The sequence below is a fragment of the Salvelinus namaycush genome, chromosome 8 (genome assembly GCF_016432855.1).
Source record: "Salvelinus namaycush isolate Seneca chromosome 8, SaNama_1.0, whole genome shotgun sequence".
Lineage (NCBI taxonomy): Eukaryota > Metazoa > Chordata > Actinopteri > Salmoniformes > Salmonidae > Salvelinus > Salvelinus namaycush.
This window is the reverse complement of record NC_052314.1, coordinates 23,254,514-23,274,564: the sequence shown is the minus strand read 5'-3', so window position 1 is coordinate 23,274,564 and position 20,051 is coordinate 23,254,514. Positions and strand designations below refer to the sequence as shown.

The following is a 20,051-nucleotide window of genomic DNA, read 5'->3' as shown; positions in this document are numbered from 1 at the left end:
ACAAGACATTCAATGCCAACAAAGATCCACACAAACTTGAAACCAAAACCGTCAAAATGGGAAAAGAAGAATACAGACCATCAGTATGACTTTTCCATTACCTGGTTGAGAAGTAGATCTAGGCACGGCTGAATCTGTGCCTGTGGTGCCTTTGTGTCTGCTCGCAGCAGGGATAGCACCGCATAATGTATCTGTGAGGAAATGAGCTCTTTACAGACCACTGGGATGCCATTCAGGGAATTGATATACGCATGCAGAAATCAATAAAGGAGTCATCATCGCTCCACAGCCACACTGACTCATTACCGCCAACAAGGCAAGCAGAGGCCTGTTAATATGAAGTATTCTTGTTCAGCACTTGTTGTGCCACACTAATAACTAATACATACCATGCATCACAACGGAGCAGGCAATACTCAATCACGTACACAGACACGTACAAAGACACAAACACGTGTGTACACACACACAACCAAAATGCAAAAAAGTCCACATTAACAAAGGCTGTACATGCACAGACCCAGTGCATACTGTGACGCCATAGCTACCTTCATAACCGAACGGTGTTGGATCACTTTTTATCTCATGTCTTTTGGTCTTTCTAACATTAGTTGAAGGAGGACCTGTCAGGGTCGAAGAATTAGTAGAAAATTAGATCTATTGAGACAGTGAACCCAAATCGATGTTATTGTACATCCTCAGTTTTCATTGATCATAAGTCGATCTACTTTTTAATGATGTTTCTAGATTTTACAGCGCTTTGAGATTTCATTATGTAATGAATAGCACTATAAATGTAGAATAAATTATTATTACAAGTTATTGAAATGCTTGATTGTTAGGAGGGAATATAGTTAAAGGAAAACTTCATACGTATCTTTTTTATGGGGAAATTAAGTTCCTATCTAAATTCCAACAACAATTGCACTTGCTTTGCAGCTCTGAATGTCACCCCACATTCCAAATGTCAGCTTTTCAAAATTTACATTTTATTACTATGGTTTCTCAAAAAAAAGACTATTCAGTGTTTTCGCTTTTCCATTTTGTTTCATTTCTGAGAGACTGATTTTATTCATGCATCTCATACATTTCATGAGTCATAACTGGGTAGAATTTGTTGAGAAAATGACTTTTTTTCCTCTCCCTTCCTTCTCTCTCTCAAAGAGCTCCCTCACTAACCTGTCGGTGCCTGCTCTCAGACACTTTAAAAAGTTTGATGGTGAAGGGTGGAGAGAAAAAGAAAGAGAGACCGCAGGCAATCAGGTACCTTTTGTGCGGCTGGTGGCAGAGACACTGATAGAGGAGGCTACAGAGAAGCGGCGTGTGACATCTGTCTCCTTAGATGGAGGCTCGGCTGTGAAAGGCAAGTGTTAGCAATTAGCTGGGCACTGAAGAAGAGGAGGGAGGGAGAGAGGCCAAGGCAATGGCAAGGCTAAAGGAGCATATTGCATTGAGGATTCCTATCTTTTCTCTGGATTGATTCCTGATCTTATACAATACTTGGTGATAACGGTCACTGTTGATTCCTCACTACACACTGTCCAGTTTATGGAGATTGGCTTAATTGCCAAAATGGCGCACGTTTTTCCACTTACCGAGAGTCAGATAAACTCATGGATACCATTTGTATGTCTATGCGTGCAGTTTGAAGGCGGTTTAAGCATGCTAACGTTATATGTTCCTGTAGACTTCCAGACATTGCGATAACGCTAGTTAGCAATTACTCCACAAACTACCTATAACTTCCTTCAAACTGCATGCAGAGACATAAACATGGTATCCATTAGTTCATCTTACTATGGGTAAGGAGAGAAAGTAGAGAAGCGGTGGCAGGACCGCGTTTGGGAAACCATGGTCTGTGGGACTGAGACCGTGCAATGAGTGGAGATGACACGAGGAAGTGCAGGGCATTGCATTGCTAGCGGGTGGCGGCATTCTCACAGGCGCAGATGAGAAATCCATGGGTGGGATATGCTAACAAGATGAAATCTATCAACAACAAGTTCACACCGAGGCGTTACCTCGGCAAGCCAAAAAGTGCAAAAACATCACCCCCTCAGTGTCTATTTCTCTTCAGCTTTAGCTAGCCTGCTCTGCTCTCCATCAGGGATGGCGCCAACTATACATTATTAGATTATCACCATACAAATGATGACATAGTATACACGGTAATGTTATTGCCCACTTACAAACCACAATACCCCTGTAATAGCGCCAAAGTGGTAATAAAACAATAATTAAATAAACCCATATCCCTGTTCAATTTGTTTGTTTAACTAAAAGCAGTATAATGTTTGCTGTTAAACATCTGATGTAGCGCCAAGCTATCAGTATTGTGATTAAGGATGTATTCTGTGGAGAGAAAGAGTTCTCTGCCATCGTTCATTATGCTTTTGTGTGCCTTGAAGTGAACCCTAACTACTAAAACAAGAGAAAAACATTGAATCAAACCATCCTCTTAAAAAAAAAAAACATTTTAATGCGCGTTTAAATGTCAAGAGCATAGCACATTACAGGCTGACATTTACTACTGCTGAGAATGTAGCCTTCATGTGTTTTCATTGCCTAGACGCCAAGGTTGTTCTTTCTATACTAGTGATGGGCATTTGAAATGATTTCATTACATTTTTTTGTAACTTTGTTTAAACTTGAACACTTGTTTGATGTCTAGACTGCGCGACTCGGGAGAGGTGGTGCCCCCAGGGAGGGATAGAGCGTAAAAGTAGACACCGACTCGCGCTAGGCAGACAAACTTGTAAATGCCCATAGGTTATCCATCATCCCATCTGGCAGTGCCTGTCTTTACTGCATCAAATCGATGTAAAGAATCTAGATAAGATAGCTAGCCAGCTACACTAATTGAGGCTATTTTGCTGTGCTCCCTGTCTTTGTCAACAACAACTCCATTCGATAAAATAACAGCCTACCTTTCGGTTGCTCGTTGCAGCCTGACCTTCTCATTTAGTAACTAAACTCCTGAAAATGTCAAATCCCTTTGTCCTAGACATACAAGTATTTGGCAACTTGTGACATATACTCCCCTCCATAATTATTTGGACAGTGAAGCTAAAGAGAAAACGGATGAGAGAACGTTGCAATTTTATAACAATGTCATGCAATTCTATACTAATTTTGCCATGGGGCAAAAAATAGTAGTTTTACAGCTAATTTCTTGCAATTGTACCCATTTTGCCATGGGGTGGTGAGACATTTTTGTATTTTTTAAGCTGATTTCCTGCAATTCTACACATGTTGTAATGACTTATGTATGCCATGTTAATATGATATCTGAGTGAGAATGACTAACAAAATCAATGAGGGCCCCCTGGAGGTCAGGGCTCCTGGACAGGTTCCCTGCGTGCCTAGTCGGTATTTGGCTATGAATACTACAAGTTTAAATAGCTGGCTAGACTAACTACCAATCTACACATTTCTAGCTGACATCCCTAGCAGCCGGGGACACTAAGCGACCGCTTATGCCTGGAACCGGCCTTGTTTGTGCCTCTAACTTTCTCACTCATTAGTCATGATTAATTCATGATTATCCGTAATCACGGTAGCATCCACATTCATGTAAAAGTGTTCAGAGACATATTCTTATTTACAATAAAAGTGACTCCAAAATGACACAATACATTATTTACCATTCATTTCTATTGAGTACAAAATCATCCAAAACAAGTTTGTAAAGTCACAAGCTTGATGTAGTCATGGTGTGCTATGAATATGGGACCAAATACTAAACTTTGTACTATTTTAATACACTATAGGTGAATGTGTCCAAATACTTTTGACACATACAAGCGGTGGGACTAGATACATAAAGTGCTTTCATTTCTAAACAGTAAAACAGATATGTATGAAAATACCCTCAAATAAAACGTGACATTCTGTACGGTCGCCTCATATAAAACATTTGATCTCGAATCCAAAATGCTGAAGTATAGAGCCAAATTAAAAGTTTTTGCTTCACTGTTCGAAATAAATACGGAGGGGAGTACAATAGTTCTCTGCTCTGAGCGAAAGTGCCTGTATGTATTAGCAGCACAACAACACACAGAGTAGCAGGCTAGGGATGAGATGACCAACAATGAGAATGAATGAGAGCAGGTTAAGTTCTTCACAACACAATGAGGGGGACCTCTTCAAAGAGGGGATGAAGCCAAAGTCAAAAGTTAGGATGGAGAGGTGGTGGTGGTGGTGGTCAGTGGAGATGTCATGGCTTCTTTACCTGAGGGAAGAGACCTTCTGTTGGAGAGGCCCTGCAAGGTGAAACGCTTTCTAGCGAGATAACCATTGTGGTCAGGGTTATTAGTGGCAGAAGCATCAGCTAGGGAGGGAAAGGGAGAGGACAATGGTAAAGGAGGCAGAGGATAGAGAGAAAGCCCGAGGGAAGAGTAGTATGGACACCATGACAACCCTGGACATTTTGGAGACATTGACCCCTACTCAATCACCTACAGTCTGCATGAAAACTGATTCAAAGATCAGGGGTAGACCAACCTCAATCTATTTCTGAAAATAGATTCAGATGGTCACAAGTTTGAAGAGTGCTGACAAGGTTGTAAAAAAGCATGTTTATAAAGGGGGCTCACGAGTGGCACAGCGGTCTAAGGCAATACATCTCAGTGCTAGAGGCGTCACTACAGACACCCTGGTTTGAATCCAGACTGTATCACAACCGGCCGTGATTGGGAGTCCCATAGGGTGGCTTACAATTGGCTCAGCATCGTCCGGGTTTGGCTGGTGTAGGCCGTCACTAAAAAATAATTTGTTCTTAACTGACTTGCCTAGTTAAATAAATAAAAAAATAATAATTAAAAGACCATACTTGATACAGATGGTTGTTAATGATGGCTTTTATCTAGGTCTTTCTCATCCCTACCAAAAGGTTCTCTCTGTTCTAAACAACAGACAGAGCTCTGAGATGCATAATAAGCTTGACATGGAATTTCCTGGAGCCTTTCACCATATGGACTAAACCTGACCCATGATTGACCCCGCTATGCTCCATCATTAGGAAGAGAAGAGTCCTCCACAGTCATGCTGTAACTGCAACGGTATAAGGATTTAGACACCTGCCAATGCCAACCCTAGAAGACACTTTTACACAATAAATAATGTATATTTTCAAAGTGGACTTTGTGTGTGTGTGTGTGTGTGTGATTTCAAGGACACTTTAACCACCTGCCCTGGAGGGTGTTCAAAATGTCCATTTTATCTTGTACATAATTATCACCTTCTGATTGTGAGAACACAAAATAATCACAACTCCCAGCTTTACCTCCTTTCACCAACATCACACCTCTGACAAAGGTGCCAAACAGAGAAATGTCAATGCTGCTGCTTCTTCTTCTTTCCTCAGAGGTTACTCTGGCCTTCTGGAGATCTTGAGATGAGAAAATAAATTGGAGCTTTTGGATAACTATGAGAGAGAATCCAGTAGACTGACTGAGAATGTGAGCGTGGTATATACCGTATCCTTGGTAGCACAGGAGGTTGGTGGCACCTTAATTGGGGAGAACAAGCTTGTGGTAATAGCTGGGGAATAATCAGTGGAATGGTACCAAATACATCAAACACATGGTTTCCAAGTGTTTGGTGCCATTCCATTTGCCTAGTCCCGGACATTATTATGAACCGTCCTCCCCTCAGCAGCCTCCACGGGTTGGCCGAATCTAACAGCTGGTCAGACTAACCCCAGAAGACATGGGAGCAATGTTCCCTCTAAACTGTGCATGGGTGCGGCGCACCCACCTCCTCCAGGACTGCCACTTAGAAGAAATGTCATGCTGCGCAGCGATGCAAGAGATGCAACATTTCCAATGCAACAAACCAAAACAAATCTAACTTTGCAATATTGAGTCTGTGGTTTTGTTGTAGGCAGACCCAGACCACAACGGAGTAGAATTCCATTGGCGGGTGTAGCTTGCTGACGAGCGGTCTTTCAATCACCTGCTAGTGAATGCGCTTTTCAGATCTGTTCAGATCAGAGAGCAGAGCCGTGCGTGTGCACGTTTGTTGATATTCTTTGCTAGTTAGCGAGTTATTATCCCAACTATAGATAAGTATAGGTCAGCAATGGGGAGTTACTGCTTCCTACAAGAGCACAAAACGTGTAGGCCACATTTCAAGCTTTCTTTGAAAAGCCAGTCCAGTAAAAAGCTTTTGTCTTAATTAAAGAGGCAGTGTTGTATTTTGAGACAGGCTTGAATATGTAAATAAGCCAATAGGCAATGGGTTAGCCTACATTGTCTAATTCTCTGTATGGTAATAATATATTTTATTTTGTAAAGTGGTTTCTTGCATCATTTTTATTGGCCTGGCCAAAGCTTTTCATATGGCAGACCATTCCATTCTTGTGGGCCGGCTAAGGAGTATTGGTGTCTCTGAGGGGTCTTTGGCCTGGTTTGCTAACTACCTCTCTCAAAGAGTGCCAGTGTATAAAGTCAGAAAATCTGCTGTCTCAGCCACTGCCTGTCACCAAGAGAGTACCCCGAGGCTCAATCCTAGGCCCCACGCTCTTCTCAATTTACATCAACAACATAGCTCAGGCAGTAGGAAGCTCTCTCATCCATTTATATGCAGATGATACAGTCTTATACTCAGCTAGCCCCTCCCCAGATTTTGTGTTAAATACTCTACAACAAAGCTTTCTTAGTGTACAACAAGCTTTTTCTACCCTTAACCTTGTTCTGAACACCTGCAAAACAAAGGTCATGTGGTTTGGTAAGAAGAAAGCCCCTCTTCCCACAGGTGTGATTACTACCTCTGAGGGCTTAGAGCTTGAGGTAGTCACCTCATACAAGTACTTGGGAGAATGGCTAGATGGTACAATGTCCTTCTCTCAGCACATATCAAAGCTGCAGGCTAAAGGTAAATCAAGACTTGGTTTCCTCTATCGTAATCGCTCCTCTTTCACCCCAGCTGCCAAACTAAACCTGATTCAGATGACCATCCTACCCATGCTAGATTACGGAGGCGTAATTTATAGCTCGGCAGGTAAGGGTGCTCTCGAGCGGCTAGATGTTCTTTACCATTCAGCCATCAGATTTGCCACCAATGCTCCTTATAAGACTCATCACTGCACTCTATACTCCTCTGTAAACTGGTCATCTCTGTATACACGCCGTAAGACGCACTGGTTGATGCTTATTTATAAAACCATCTTAGGCCTCACTCCCCCCTATCTGAGATATCTACTGCAGCCCTCATCCTCCACATACAACACCCGTTCTGCCAGTCACATTCTGTTAAAGGTCCCCAAAGCACACACATCCCTGGGTCGCTCGTCTTTTCAGTTCGCTGCAGCTAGCGACTGGAACGAGCTGCAACAAACACTCAAACTAGACAGTTTTATCTCAATCTCTTCATTCAAAGACTCAATCATAGACACTCTTACTGACAGTTGTTGCTGCTTTGTGTGATGTATTGTTGTCTCTACCTTCTTGACCTTTGTGCTGTTGACTTTGCCCAATAATGCTTGTGCCATGTTTTTGTGCTGCTACCATGTTGTGTTGCTACCATGTTGTTGTCATGTTGTGTTGATACCATGCTGTGTTGTCATGTGTTGCTGCCTTGTTATGTTGTTGTTTTAGGTCTCTATGTAGTGTTGTGTCTCTCTTGTTGTGATGTGTGGTTTGTCCTATATTTATATAGTATTTATTTTTTATCCCAGGCCCCCGTCGCCGCGGGAGGCCTTTTGGTAGGCCGTCATTGTAAATAACAATTTGTTCTTAACTAACTTGCCTAGTTAAATAAAGGTTAAATAAATACATTTCATAAAAATCATACAATACAATGCAATGTACTGGCCCATGGTGTTACAATGTACTGGCCCATGGTGTTACAGACCAAGTAAAACATAATTAATATCAAGCTCTTCATAATGTAAAAACAATTTTAAAAGTCTCATGCAATGTAGGCCTGCATTTAACATATAGGCTAATGTAGGATATATCATAGAAATCAAAAGCTATTTCCATGTGAACATGTTATGGGATTTGCTCCAGTGGTTTTGTTGGTAGGTCTACATTATGCTCAAATTGCCACAATAGCCTATTGGCTACTGTCTAAAACTGTAAGGGTACAGCCTCAGTGTTCACTGTAAACAACATTCAAGTTTCCGCTCACGGGACCTAAAATTTGCTTAGTGCCCCCAAAAAATTGAGGGAACATTGCTTGGGAGGTATAGTGAGATGTATTATTGAAACTAAAGTATTTGGGGTCATGACCTCTGGGGTGGGTCCTGCTGACCCAAAAAGGAAACAGTTCCAATCAGGGAAATGGTTGGTATCAGCTACATATGGGTCAAAGCAAAAAATCCCACCAGACCACAGTACAAATCTCATTGTAGTCAAACCTGTACTGTACTACGGCTGCGTAACTGTATGACTTTAGTGTAAGGTTGGGACTGGATACATTTTTTTGTGGAAAAGCTCAAATCTACAACAGCTTCTGTCATATTCCTTTCCCACAGAGGAGGAGAGAGATTTTCTCTGTGAGTCCGTGGTGGGGGTAATAAAGGCCCCCATGTACCCAGGACTAAGCACCTGTCAGATCCACTTACTTCTCGAGCCACTGACGTCCAGTCACCAACTACATCCAGAGTCAAAGAGCCACTCTCCTCTCCTAACCACCACCACTCGCTCCCTGGCAGACAGACTACCGTTAGCCCAGGTCCCTCTCACTGTCATGCAGCAGCACCCTGCCGCCGGGCTCTACACGGCGTGAAATCGTACCTGTTACCTCATCCTCATCTGCCAGTATAGTGAGCCAGTGTAGTGAACAATCAGAGTGGAGTGGGGGTGAGGGGTTGGCTGGGGATGATGCCGAGACAGACAGAGCCAGTAATACATCCATCCTCTCATCTCTCACTAACAGAGTTAAAGCCCAGATGAAACATCCCAGCTAATTGTGCCATCAGTCTGGTGTCTTTCACAATGCCATTATGGGATAATTTGTAGACGGCAGATGCTGCCACTTGTTTCCAGTGAACGCAGCTGAGTGGATGCTAGTTTGTCAGGGCTCGGGGGTTGGTGGTAGGGCTTTTGCGGTGACCGTATTACCACCACACCAGCAGTCATGAGTCATGACTGCAGTAAAATTCCACGTGAGTCACGGTACTCTCCTTTTATGCACTTTGGACATGCCTCAGCTCCTAATAACTGGGTACTCAGGGCACTATTGTCCCTTTAACCACTGACATCAATGCAAAATGCAATTGAAAATCACATCAAACACATATCAGCAAAACAGAAGGCCAATAGTACTTTTAAAACTCACCTCACTGCGATGATCAATTTCAAGAAAGAAATTCAACAGCAGGTTGAAACCGTGTAAAACATGGTTGTTGTGTTTCAAAGCCTAACACAACGAAATGGACAGCGCTATCCAAGGTGATGATTCATTCATATGAATGTGTCATTATACAATACATAGCCTATTACACATAGCAGAAAAACATAAAACTGATTTAAGATGTCTTTGGTACATAATTGGTCTAGCCTATACTCCAAAATGAAACAATTCTAGTAATCTCCTTTGAGTGTGGACTGTATTATTATGCATACTGGATGGACTGGTTACCTTATGCATGCTACGCTCCAAAATGTCTATCCATGAGTCTGAGAGTGAACGTATAGCTCTAAGCGATGCTGTTGGTTCATTGATTGTGCAGTGCGGCTTACAGTTAGCCTACAATGAGTGAATTTGTATTTTGAATAGCCTAGTAATAGGGCATTTTTATATTTTCATAATTAATTGGGTGACACAGCTATACAGAATATCTCACCAGCATGCATTTCCATCTCCTCCCTCTCCATTATTCCTTTCTCGAGCGTGCAGACGGGCTGTCAACAAATATGTTACTATCGATGTCCGTGAACAGTTTTCACTTGGTTTCCCGAAATAAGCACTTAGCTGCAGGAACAAGGTTGGAGAAGCCATTGCATACAGAGTTTTGGTGGAATATCACCAGTGAGTGCATGCTCCTCAAACAGTGGTTGATGTGGACACCCCTTCAAATTAATGGATTCGGCTATTTCAGCCTCACCGGTTGCTGACAGGTGTATAAAATCGAGCACACAGCAATGCAATCTTCATAGATAAACATTGGCAGTAGAATGGCCTTACTGATGAGCACAGTGACTTTTAACATGGCATGGTCAAAGAGTGCCACCTTTCCAACAAGTCAGTTTGTCAAATTTCTGCCCTGCTAGAGCTGTCCCAGTCAATTGTAAGTGATGCTATTGTGAATTAGAAATGTCTAGGAGCAATAACAGCTGAGCCGCGAAGTGGTAGTCCACACAAGCTCACAGAATGGGACTGCCAAGTGCTGAAGCGCGTAGCGTGTAAAAATTGTCTGTCCTCGGTTGCAACACTCACTACCGAGTTCCAAACTGCCTCTGGAAGCAACCTCAGCATAAGAACTGTTCGTCGGGAGCTTCATGAAATGGGTTTCCATGGCCAAGCAGCCGCACACAAGCCTAAGATCACCATTCTCAATGCTAAGAGTCAGCTCGAGTGGTGTAAAGCTCGCCACCATTGGACTACGGAGCAGTGGAAATGCGTTCTCTGGAGTGATGAATCACACTTCACCATCTGGCAGTCCAACGGATGAATCTGGGTTTGGCGGATGCCAGGAGAATGCTACCTGCCCGAATGCATAGTGCCAACTGTAAAGTTTGGTGGAGGAGGAATAATGGTCTGGGGCTGTTTTTCGTGGTTCAGGCTAGGCCCCATAGTTCCAGTGAAGGGAAATCGTAATGCTTCTGTGCTTCCAACTTTGTGGCAACAGTTTGGGGAAGGCCCTTTCCTATTTCAGCGTGACAATGCCAAGAGTGTCCAAAGCTGTCATCAAGGCAAAGGGTGGCTACTTTGAAGAATCTAAAATATATTTTGATTTGTTTAACACTTTTTTGGTTACTACATGATTCCATGTTTTATTTCATAGTTTTGATGTCTTCACTATATATTCTACAATGTAGAAAGCAGTAAAAATAAAGAAAAACCCTTGAATGAGTAGGTGTGTCCAAAAGTTTGACTGGTACTGTATGTTTTGATTTCTAAGACATTCTAAAGTTTGTATCATTCACAACTAAAGTTGCCAAATAACTCTAAATCTAGCATGTAGGACCTGTTTCAAATTATCTCTTTTATGCTCAACATGGCCACTTCATATGCGCAGTCAATCGATCCTTAATGAGAAAAATATCCTTTCTATTTTATTCAGCTAAGTTCAATGATATTTTTCTTACTATAAAATCTTGTCAGCTAATTGAACAAGCCTACAGCCTATGGCATGGAGCATAGCCAGATAACATGGGCCTACAGTAGGCCAACTCATATTCTGTTCTTCTGAAATGTATTTTCTTCATATCAAGTTTTTTAGAACTGACAAAAAAAAATAGATTTATTGTGATGGTGTATATTAAATTGATTTAGTAAATGTTCCAAAGACCCGCATCAGCGGCTTGTATGCTAAACGTGTTCATGTTAATTAAAGGTCAATTACCGTGAGACTGGAAGTCTTTTGCATGACAATAACCGGCTGACAAAATTTCATGACCGCCACAGCCCTAGTTGGCGGGGGCCGTCAGCGGCTGTGTGATCTCTCACCTCGTTTCTGTCTCATGTTGGGGCTGGGGTTGCTCCTCCTGAAGCCTGTCTCCGGGCTAGACGAGTCCGACTGCCTCAGGGCCATTTTGCGTATGTTTCTGAGCGGCGGAGAGGAGCGATATGGGACAGTCAATCACACAGCCACTATAGAAGCATTACATTCCCTGTACTTGAGAGCATCTATGCGGTGCTGCCATTCAATCACACGACATGATGAAAACGTTGTGAGACCAAGTACTCTACCTCATGGGAGCATGATACACATTCTCAGTGATCTTCTGATGGAGTTGACTAGCCTCTGTGAATGGAGAAAAAAATGGTATTGGAATAGAACATAGATTTTCAATGGAACGACATATTAGTTTAGGTTAAATTGATATAAAACGGTCAGTGAGGTGAATTCATAGGTATGCAAGTGTGTGTGTACATTTGTTGTTTGCATGCTTGTGTACATCACACTGCGTGTAGGACTGTGTGTGAAACCTGCAGTCAAAAGCAGATTGATAAAACTATGTTTCAATTCCAGGCGATAAAACAGGAGAAATCCCAGGAGTTACATAAGCCACAGGAGGGTATGTGGACCAAAACAGTGTAGTCAGACCAGAAGCCGTGGGCCAAAACAGTGGTGTAGACAGAATGGAAGCCCCTAATCTGTGTCTTTAACAGGAGGGACAGGACAGTTGACTGCCAAAGCCCAGAGGAGGAATCAAATCAAACAGCTGCAGTACAAGCCACTGCCTTGTCCTGCTATTGCACAAACCCCATGTCGCTGGGCTTTTTAACATCTCACACTGGCTTATCTTGTGTGCTACTCTATGCTGCTGTACGTGCTCCCCTCCCACCACTTGCCAGCAGAGACAGGCGTAAATGACATCCAGCCCTCTGTCAGGCCAGAGCCTCTTTCACTCTCTCTGCTTCATATGAGGGCTGCTGTGTCATTACCCAGTCCCCTCACACATACACCCTCTCTCACACACAGGTTGTCAGTTCAGTTGAGAGTACACAATGCACAGAGGGTCGTTTTCCTGACTGTCAGGCGCTTCGGAGCGGAACATGGGGCGATTGATGCATACTACTAGGGAGGTGGAGAGAGAGGACAGGAATGTGTGTGTGTATCATCTGGTCAGGTATGTGTTCTCAAACACTGGTCTCCCCCCGCTTAACATTCACATCAGCATTCTGGGAGGCGTCAGGGTTGTGTCCAGGTGTCCGGTGTGGAAGCTGAGAGGATGGTATAAATATGCCTAGATAGAGAATCCCCACACACTGCATACCTCTGCAAGCTTCTAGCTGGCCTGTCAGAACTTTCCGGATCTCTGACACCCACATGTTCTTCACATCCATGGAGGGAGCCTGGGGAGACACACAAACACACACTATCTATATATATATATATATATATATATATATATATATATATATATATATATATACACCCTCTGAGGTTTAACTGTACAGCCTTCCTCACACCAGACAGTGGATGTTTCTGTTATAGCGACGTCTGAGGAGCTACTCTGTGGGACAACACTGCCACCAAGTGGTCACAAGGAGAATATCATACAGAAAAGGCATTTGACGTCTTTATGACAAATGTCTCAAGAATGAGAGGTATGCTTCTTAGAAAAGAATGTTGCTGAATCACAGCTCTTATTACAAAGTCTGGCATCTATTTAGTATTCTTTGGAAAATAACTAGTCATTTAAACGGAAACAATTGAGTTTTATTTTTTACGCAGAAAGTTTATGGACATGTACCTGAATTATATAAACTTCCTCTCTGCCGTTATACCAGACCTCAAACTTCTTAATGTCTCCTTTGACATTTTCGGTGATTCCCACAGCACTCATCTGAAACAGGGGCAAGGCTGTGGTTAACAACAATGACAGCTTTATATTTCTGATTTCTCCTGCAGCTTCACACAAACACACGTAAATAGAAGAATTTAAAGATAGAATCCTGCTCAGAGGCTCTTGTATTCTGCAAATTAATGTGAACTGCTACAGCTTTTTAGTTCAGCTTTAATTCCAATTGAATGGCTCTATCCTGAAACAGCCCTGGGCTGAAACTTATTTTCCTATTAAGTTATGAACACCATTACTCATTGACCCAATGACAGTCAGAGTGTATTACATACACCGCATTTTATATCAGCGAGTGAGAGAAAAAACAAGTTCATCAAAGGTTTCCTTTAGAAAACAAAGGGTTGTCCCAGCATCCCATTGATGAAATAAGGTCCTGTCATCTCAGGGCCCAGTTTCCTGCCCTGGCTTTTCATGCATCTAGATAAGCTTGAATTGAAATATGTGGCATGACAGTGAACTCCAAGGTTCTCAGGGGATCGGAGAGAGCCACTGTAAAGTTTCCATATGAGAAGGGGGAAGTAAGTGGAGGATGGTGAGAATTGTAGCCCCACGGACAGTTAAAATCATTCAAATCCCAGGTGAACAATTGTTATGTTTGTCCAACAAGGAACTGACCCCACAAGCCAACCTCACCTTTAGGGAGTGTTTGAAGCTATATGAGGCGGACGGCTTCTCGTGTCCGTCCGTGGTCTCCTCCCGCTTCTTACAGAAAAGCAGCATCTTATTGTAGAGGAACAGGTGCCTCTGCATGGGCTTGAAGCGGGCCAGGTCCTTCACCTTGCTGTGGCCCTTCTTGTGGTCCGTCCACACGTTGAATGAGCCCTGCATCAGGAGCTTGCCCAGCTCACTAAGGTTCCCCTGGGGATGGGAGAGGTACACAGGGGACATCAGTCCTACACCTTCACACATACAGTACACCTAGCCATAACACTCTCTCCACCAGATTAGTCAAACTGATTAACAGCAGGACTTCCTGGAACTTTTCCACAGCCCAACAGATCCACTCTAAGATAGGAACAGTAAGGATCTAAATTGGACTGATTTTTCAAACCCTTTCACTCGAGCCAAGTCATACACCCCAGCCACGAGCTGTTCACTCCCTTTGCGTCAGGCAGACGGTATTGGAGCATGAGGTCTGATACCAACAGGCTCAGAGACAGTTTCTATCTTCAAGCCATCAGACTGCTGAACACTTGAACTGGACTTGACCACCTGCACTGTAGCACACATGCACTCATCCACACACACACGCACACACATTCATGATACACACACAGCACAACTCCTGCTACCATACTGCACAATTGGTAGCAGAATTTAAAACACATACCCAATCCCCCCTTCCCCAAATCACATGTAAATATTGGACTATAAATTGTGCCTTCCTTACTTATGCTAAAATATTTATTATATTCTATTGAGCCATTTACTTTATGTTCGTATTGTTATGTTTTATTATTTCTTGTTGTTTTTGCATTGTCAAGAAGGAACCTGCAAGTAACCATTTCATTGGACGGTGTGTGTACGATGCATCTCGTGTCCATTTTACAACTAATAAAACTTGAAACTACTGACCTCGAATCCCGTTATGGCAATTTGATGCATGGAGTCATTGACAGACTTGATGATGTCCAGCATGGTGGCAAGGGCCTCCTCCAATTCAACAGTACCCTCCTGGTTCTTACTGCATTTCAGCATCTCCTAGAGAGGAAACAGAGCCGGGTCAGGACAAAGCCAAGTGGGATAAATAATGTATCTTAGCTCCTCTCACCAGCCTCCTCTGCTTGAGAGTTAAGGTCTTCCAATTAGATCAGTCTGAAGGAAGTGCTTTGCATGTTAGCCCTTGGGCAGTGAAGGAGGATGTTTGAGCAGTGAAGACATTTACATCGTATCTGTTATCTGTGTGTTGCTCTCAGATTTGAATAAGCCTGTGATTGTATAGTGCTGAAGTGAAAGATTAACCTCAGTGATAAACTTGCCTTGACCATCAGTTGGTACTTGGTGATCCTCTGCACAGGCTTGAGTAAATAGGCATCCAGGGAGAGTTTGTGGTCCAGCTTCTTCTGACATTCCTGCAGTAACAAACATCATAGAATGTTTCCTGTTGCAATCATTTACAGTGCATTCAGAAAGTATTGAGACCCCTTGATTTTTTCCGCATTTTGGTACATTACAGACTTATTCTAAAATGGATTGAAAATATATATATAATTCTCATCCATCTACACACAATACCCCATAATGACAAAGCGAAAACAGGTTAAGAAATGTTTGCACATTTATTACAAATAAAAAAACAGAAATACCTTATTTGCATAAGTATTCAGACCCTTTGCTATGAGACTCCAAATTGAGCGTATGCTGTTTCCATTGATCATCCTTGAGATTCCACCTGTGGTAAATTCAATTGATTGGACATGATTTGGAAAAGCACACACACCTGTCTATATAAGGTCCCACAGTTGACAGTACATGTCAAAGCAAAACCCAAGCCATGAGGTTGAAGGAATTGTCTGTAGAGCTCCGAAACAGAATTGTGTCGAGGCACAGATCTGGGGAACGGTACCAAAAAATGTCTGCGGCATTGATGGTCCCCAAGAACACGGTGGCCTCCATCAGTCTTAAATAGAAGAAGTTTGGAACCACCAAGACTCTTCCTAGAGCTGGCTGTCTGGCTAAACTGAGCAATCGAGGGAGAAGGGCCTTGGTCAGGGAGGTGACCAAGAACCCGATGGTCACTCTGACAGAGCTCCAGAATTCCTCTGTGGAGATGGGAGAATCTTCCAGAAGGACAACTATCTCTGCAGCACTCCACCAATCAGGCCTTTATGGTAGAGTGGCCAGACGGAAGCCACTCACATGACAGCCCGCTTGGAGTTTGTCAAAAGGCCCCTAAAGACTTTCAGAACATGAGAAACAAGATTATCTGGTCTGAATGCCAAGCATAACATTTTTTAGGAAACCTGGCACCATGGTGGTGGCAGCATCCTGCTGAGGGGATGTTTCTCAGTGGCAGAGACTGGGAGACTAGTCATGATCGAAGGAAAGATGAATGGAGCAAAGTACAGAGAGATCCTTGATGAAACCCTGCTCCAGAGCACTCAGGACCTCCGAATGGGGCGAAGGTTCACCTTCCAACAGGACAACAACCCTAAGCACACAGCCAAGACAATGCAGGAGTGGCTTCGGGACAAGTCTCTGAATGTTCCTGAGTGGTCCAGCCAGAGCCCGGACTTTAACCCGATCGAACATCTCTGGAGAGACCTGAAAGTAGCTGTGCAGCGACGCTACCCATCCAACCTGACAGAGCTTGAGAGGATCTGCAGAGAACAATGATCTGCAGAGAAGAAAGGTGTGCCAAGCTTGTTGTGTCATACCCAAGAAGACTCTAGGCTGTAAAGGCTGTAATTGCTTCAACAAAGTACTGAGTAAAGGGTCTGAATAATTATGTAAATGTGATCTCCATTTTTATTTATAATACATTTGTAAAATTTTCTAAAAAACTGTTTCCATCATGGGGTATTATGTGTAGATTGAGGGGGAACAAAAACTATTTAATCCATTTTAGAATAAGGCTGTAATGTTAAAAAAAAAAAAAAAAAAATTTAAAAAAAAAGTGGTATAAGTCAAGGGGTCTGAATACTTTCCGAATGCACTGTCTGTCAAGCCAAATCCGTACCCTAAACAACAGGAAATTTACGTTTTTCCAGTGACATGTTGCTTAAAGGGATACTGCGAACTTCCGGCATTTAATCTACTTACCCAGAGTCAGATGAACTTGTGGATTCTATTTGTATGTCTCTGCGTTCAGTATGAAGGAATTTAGCGATAGTTTCGAAAGCCAATGCTAACTAGCATTAGCGCAATGACTGGAAGTCTACATGTACAGTAGCGTAACTACATTTACGGTAGCGTAACTTCATACTGCATGCAGAGACATAAGAATAGTATCCACAAGTTCATCTGACTCTGGGGAAGTAGAACAAGGTTCTCACAGTATCCCTTTAATGTAAACTGACACCATTATACAGTGGAATACTATATCATAACTATGACAACATTTAGACACCCAAGGAATGGGAGTCACCTGGAAGAACAGGCTGTCTCCACACTGTCTCCACAGTGCCTCTGATCGAGGCTTGTTCTGACAATACTTCTCATAGATCTGCAGCTCTTCTTTCTGGAGAGAGACAGACACTTAGCAATGCAACATAACAGCACAGTAACGGCCTCAGTTTCCAAATTACATCAACACAAGGAACTCACCCTTTTCAAAAAGCAGGTCCCTACCAATTCTGGCCTTTCCATGCAATTTTCAAGCTCTTTGAAAAATGTCCTGCGAACAAGAAGGATAAAGTCAACTCAATTAAAAAGTTCAACACATTTCCTGTTTACCCCTTACAAGGTACATAAAGTACTGTATAGCATTGGATACAATTGCACATTCATCAGATTGCCATTTCCTATGCTGGGAAGTTAAGAGTATGTTGGGAAATTATAGCTGGTAGACAGAGTCTGTGCACTTCTGTTTGGAACGTCTATGATGTGTAAAGTTATGGAAGCCATGGATGCCAGTCTGAACAATAAGGTTGGGATTTTTGTGGGGCCCTGCAGTTGACATTGAATTAACCTACTGAACCCTGAGCCTTCCCAATGAGTGTCCCATTAGTATCATGCTTGGGGGTTTGTCCTGGGTTTTAACTCCGTAAGCATTTCCACACCAAGGAGTTAATACAGTAAGTCCTTCAGCTATGGACACTGGACAGTATTTAGCTGAGTAGAGATAAAACATTACACAACAGAAATTATCCACGGATAATGAAATGATAGTGTTAAGAGCTAAAACCCTGGCACTGAAATGTTGACATATCTGATATCTATGTGTTTTGGATATTGTTATTGTATAAGAAATATGGACAAACTGGAAAAGCAGGGGTGAAGGGACATGTTCATGTGAATGTGTCTGCATAATATTGAATGCCCATGTGGCGTGGAGCTCTATGGGTCCCTGTGGAACCTTTTGTTTGCCCCTCTCACTGTAACCTAACCCCACCTGAGAGGGAGTGATCACAGGGCCTTGCAGAACAATGGGTGTCCATCACATGGGGCGTCACGCCTAGAATACAAAACCCCCAAGACAATACAGGGCCCACTGTCAATTGAGCTCTCTCAGCCAATCACAATGCAGGATGTTTGTTTATTTTTTATTTCTTGCTCAGAGAGGTATTTTACAAAGTAAGATCAACGACTCTGGCAGTTAACTTACCTAAATAACGTATGATAAAATAAAATAAAAAGATAACCTTGAAATATGCATGGTCTGATTGACCCAACAACTAAAAGTACATATCTTAGTTTAGCTTTCCTATTAAACCAGAAAAGCAATCAGTAGATATCAAAGTTAGCTGGAAAAAGGCTTCTTTCTGCATGCTTCAGTTAGGCTGGCGAACTCCGCTAGGCGAACCGAACGAGTGCGCTCGCATACCTTCCACATTCGCTTGAAAAACGACAAAAAAGCAGCAATAGTACTGTTTGTCCATGTTGAGACGCCGTAGTCAGTATTAATCTAAGATAACTCAAGAAATCTGTCATTAATTTGGATGTTTTTGCCGAAGAGATCTTAGTCGTGCAGTTTTACATCTAACTAGGATGCTTGGTACAGTATTTCTCAAGGGGAAACATTTGCATGAAAACAAATCGTCTATAGTTGTATGACAACAAACACTTAATTGAAGATTCCCTACTGTTGACCAATTACCGACGAAGGGGCCTAGACTTCAGCTTCAGAACTTCGCTTGCCTCGACAAAAATGTTTATGCGCACGAACAGCCGAAAAACCCTTGCCGAAGACCGAAGCAAACGTCACAAAATCTCGTCATAATACAGTATATGCACGAACTGTTCCGGATGGGAAGCATGCGGACGCCTTAACTTATTTATTCTGCTTTGTAGCATACCCTTCTGGTGATGAGAAATGTTATTTGGAGCCTTCATAGTTGACATAGCGGTACAATGTGTTCTATATATAGCTTCCAGTGAAAAATGGGGGGAAAACTTCCCAAGCTGTGAGAGAAAATAAAATAACCAGTTGTACCATGTGAGTGCCTGCAGCCAATGAATGCATGGTAGGAATGTGTTAAACACAGGTCAGGTTAAGAGAAGTTGTTAGCAGTGGGAGATCAGTGAGAGGAAGAAGGCTATCTCTCAGGATTGTCATGTGGCAGGGGGGATGGGGACCATGCCAATCCTTTTTTCTTTTGACGTCGCAGGCACATTTGTCAACTCACTGAATATGGAAATGTAATTTAGAACGAGACAGAGGAAATTAGGTCACCTGTTGTGAAATTCATATATTTCTGGGAGATTGCCAAACAGTACATCTTTCTTGTTCTCCAGGGCTGCGGGGATGAGGGGGGAAAGCTCTGTGTTGTCCAGCTCGGCAGCATATCCCTGGAGGAGAAAATCCCATTGAAAGCTAATGAGTAATGGTTCTGTGAAAACAATGATAATGTCAACGCTTCTTTGATAATCTGAACCCAATAAAATCCAGTCCTCCACATGGCTTTACAC

General features: G+C 42.7%; 1 protein-coding gene across 1 annotated transcript in view; it reads right to left on the bottom strand.

Moving 5' to 3' along the window:
• The window catches only part of LOC120052527 (guanine nucleotide exchange factor DBS-like), a 65,982-nt gene that overhangs the window by 6,126 nt on the left and 39,805 nt on the right, over positions 1 to 20,051 (bottom strand). Inside the window, exons 17-26 of the mRNA XM_038999493.1 lie at positions 19,816 to 19,931; positions 17,748 to 17,817; positions 17,569 to 17,661; positions 15,461 to 15,553; positions 15,057 to 15,182; positions 14,115 to 14,339; positions 13,374 to 13,466; positions 12,894 to 12,972; positions 11,863 to 11,917; positions 11,620 to 11,717 (exon numbers count right to left, since the gene is read on the bottom strand). Coding sequence (XP_038855421.1) covers positions 11,620 to 11,717; positions 11,863 to 11,917; positions 12,894 to 12,972; positions 13,374 to 13,466; positions 14,115 to 14,339; positions 15,057 to 15,182; positions 15,461 to 15,553; positions 17,569 to 17,661; positions 17,748 to 17,817; positions 19,816 to 19,931 — 1,048 coding nt within the window. The remainder of the gene's footprint in view (positions 1 to 11,619; positions 11,718 to 11,862; positions 11,918 to 12,893; positions 12,973 to 13,373; positions 13,467 to 14,114; positions 14,340 to 15,056; positions 15,183 to 15,460; positions 15,554 to 17,568; positions 17,662 to 17,747; positions 17,818 to 19,815; positions 19,932 to 20,051) is intronic.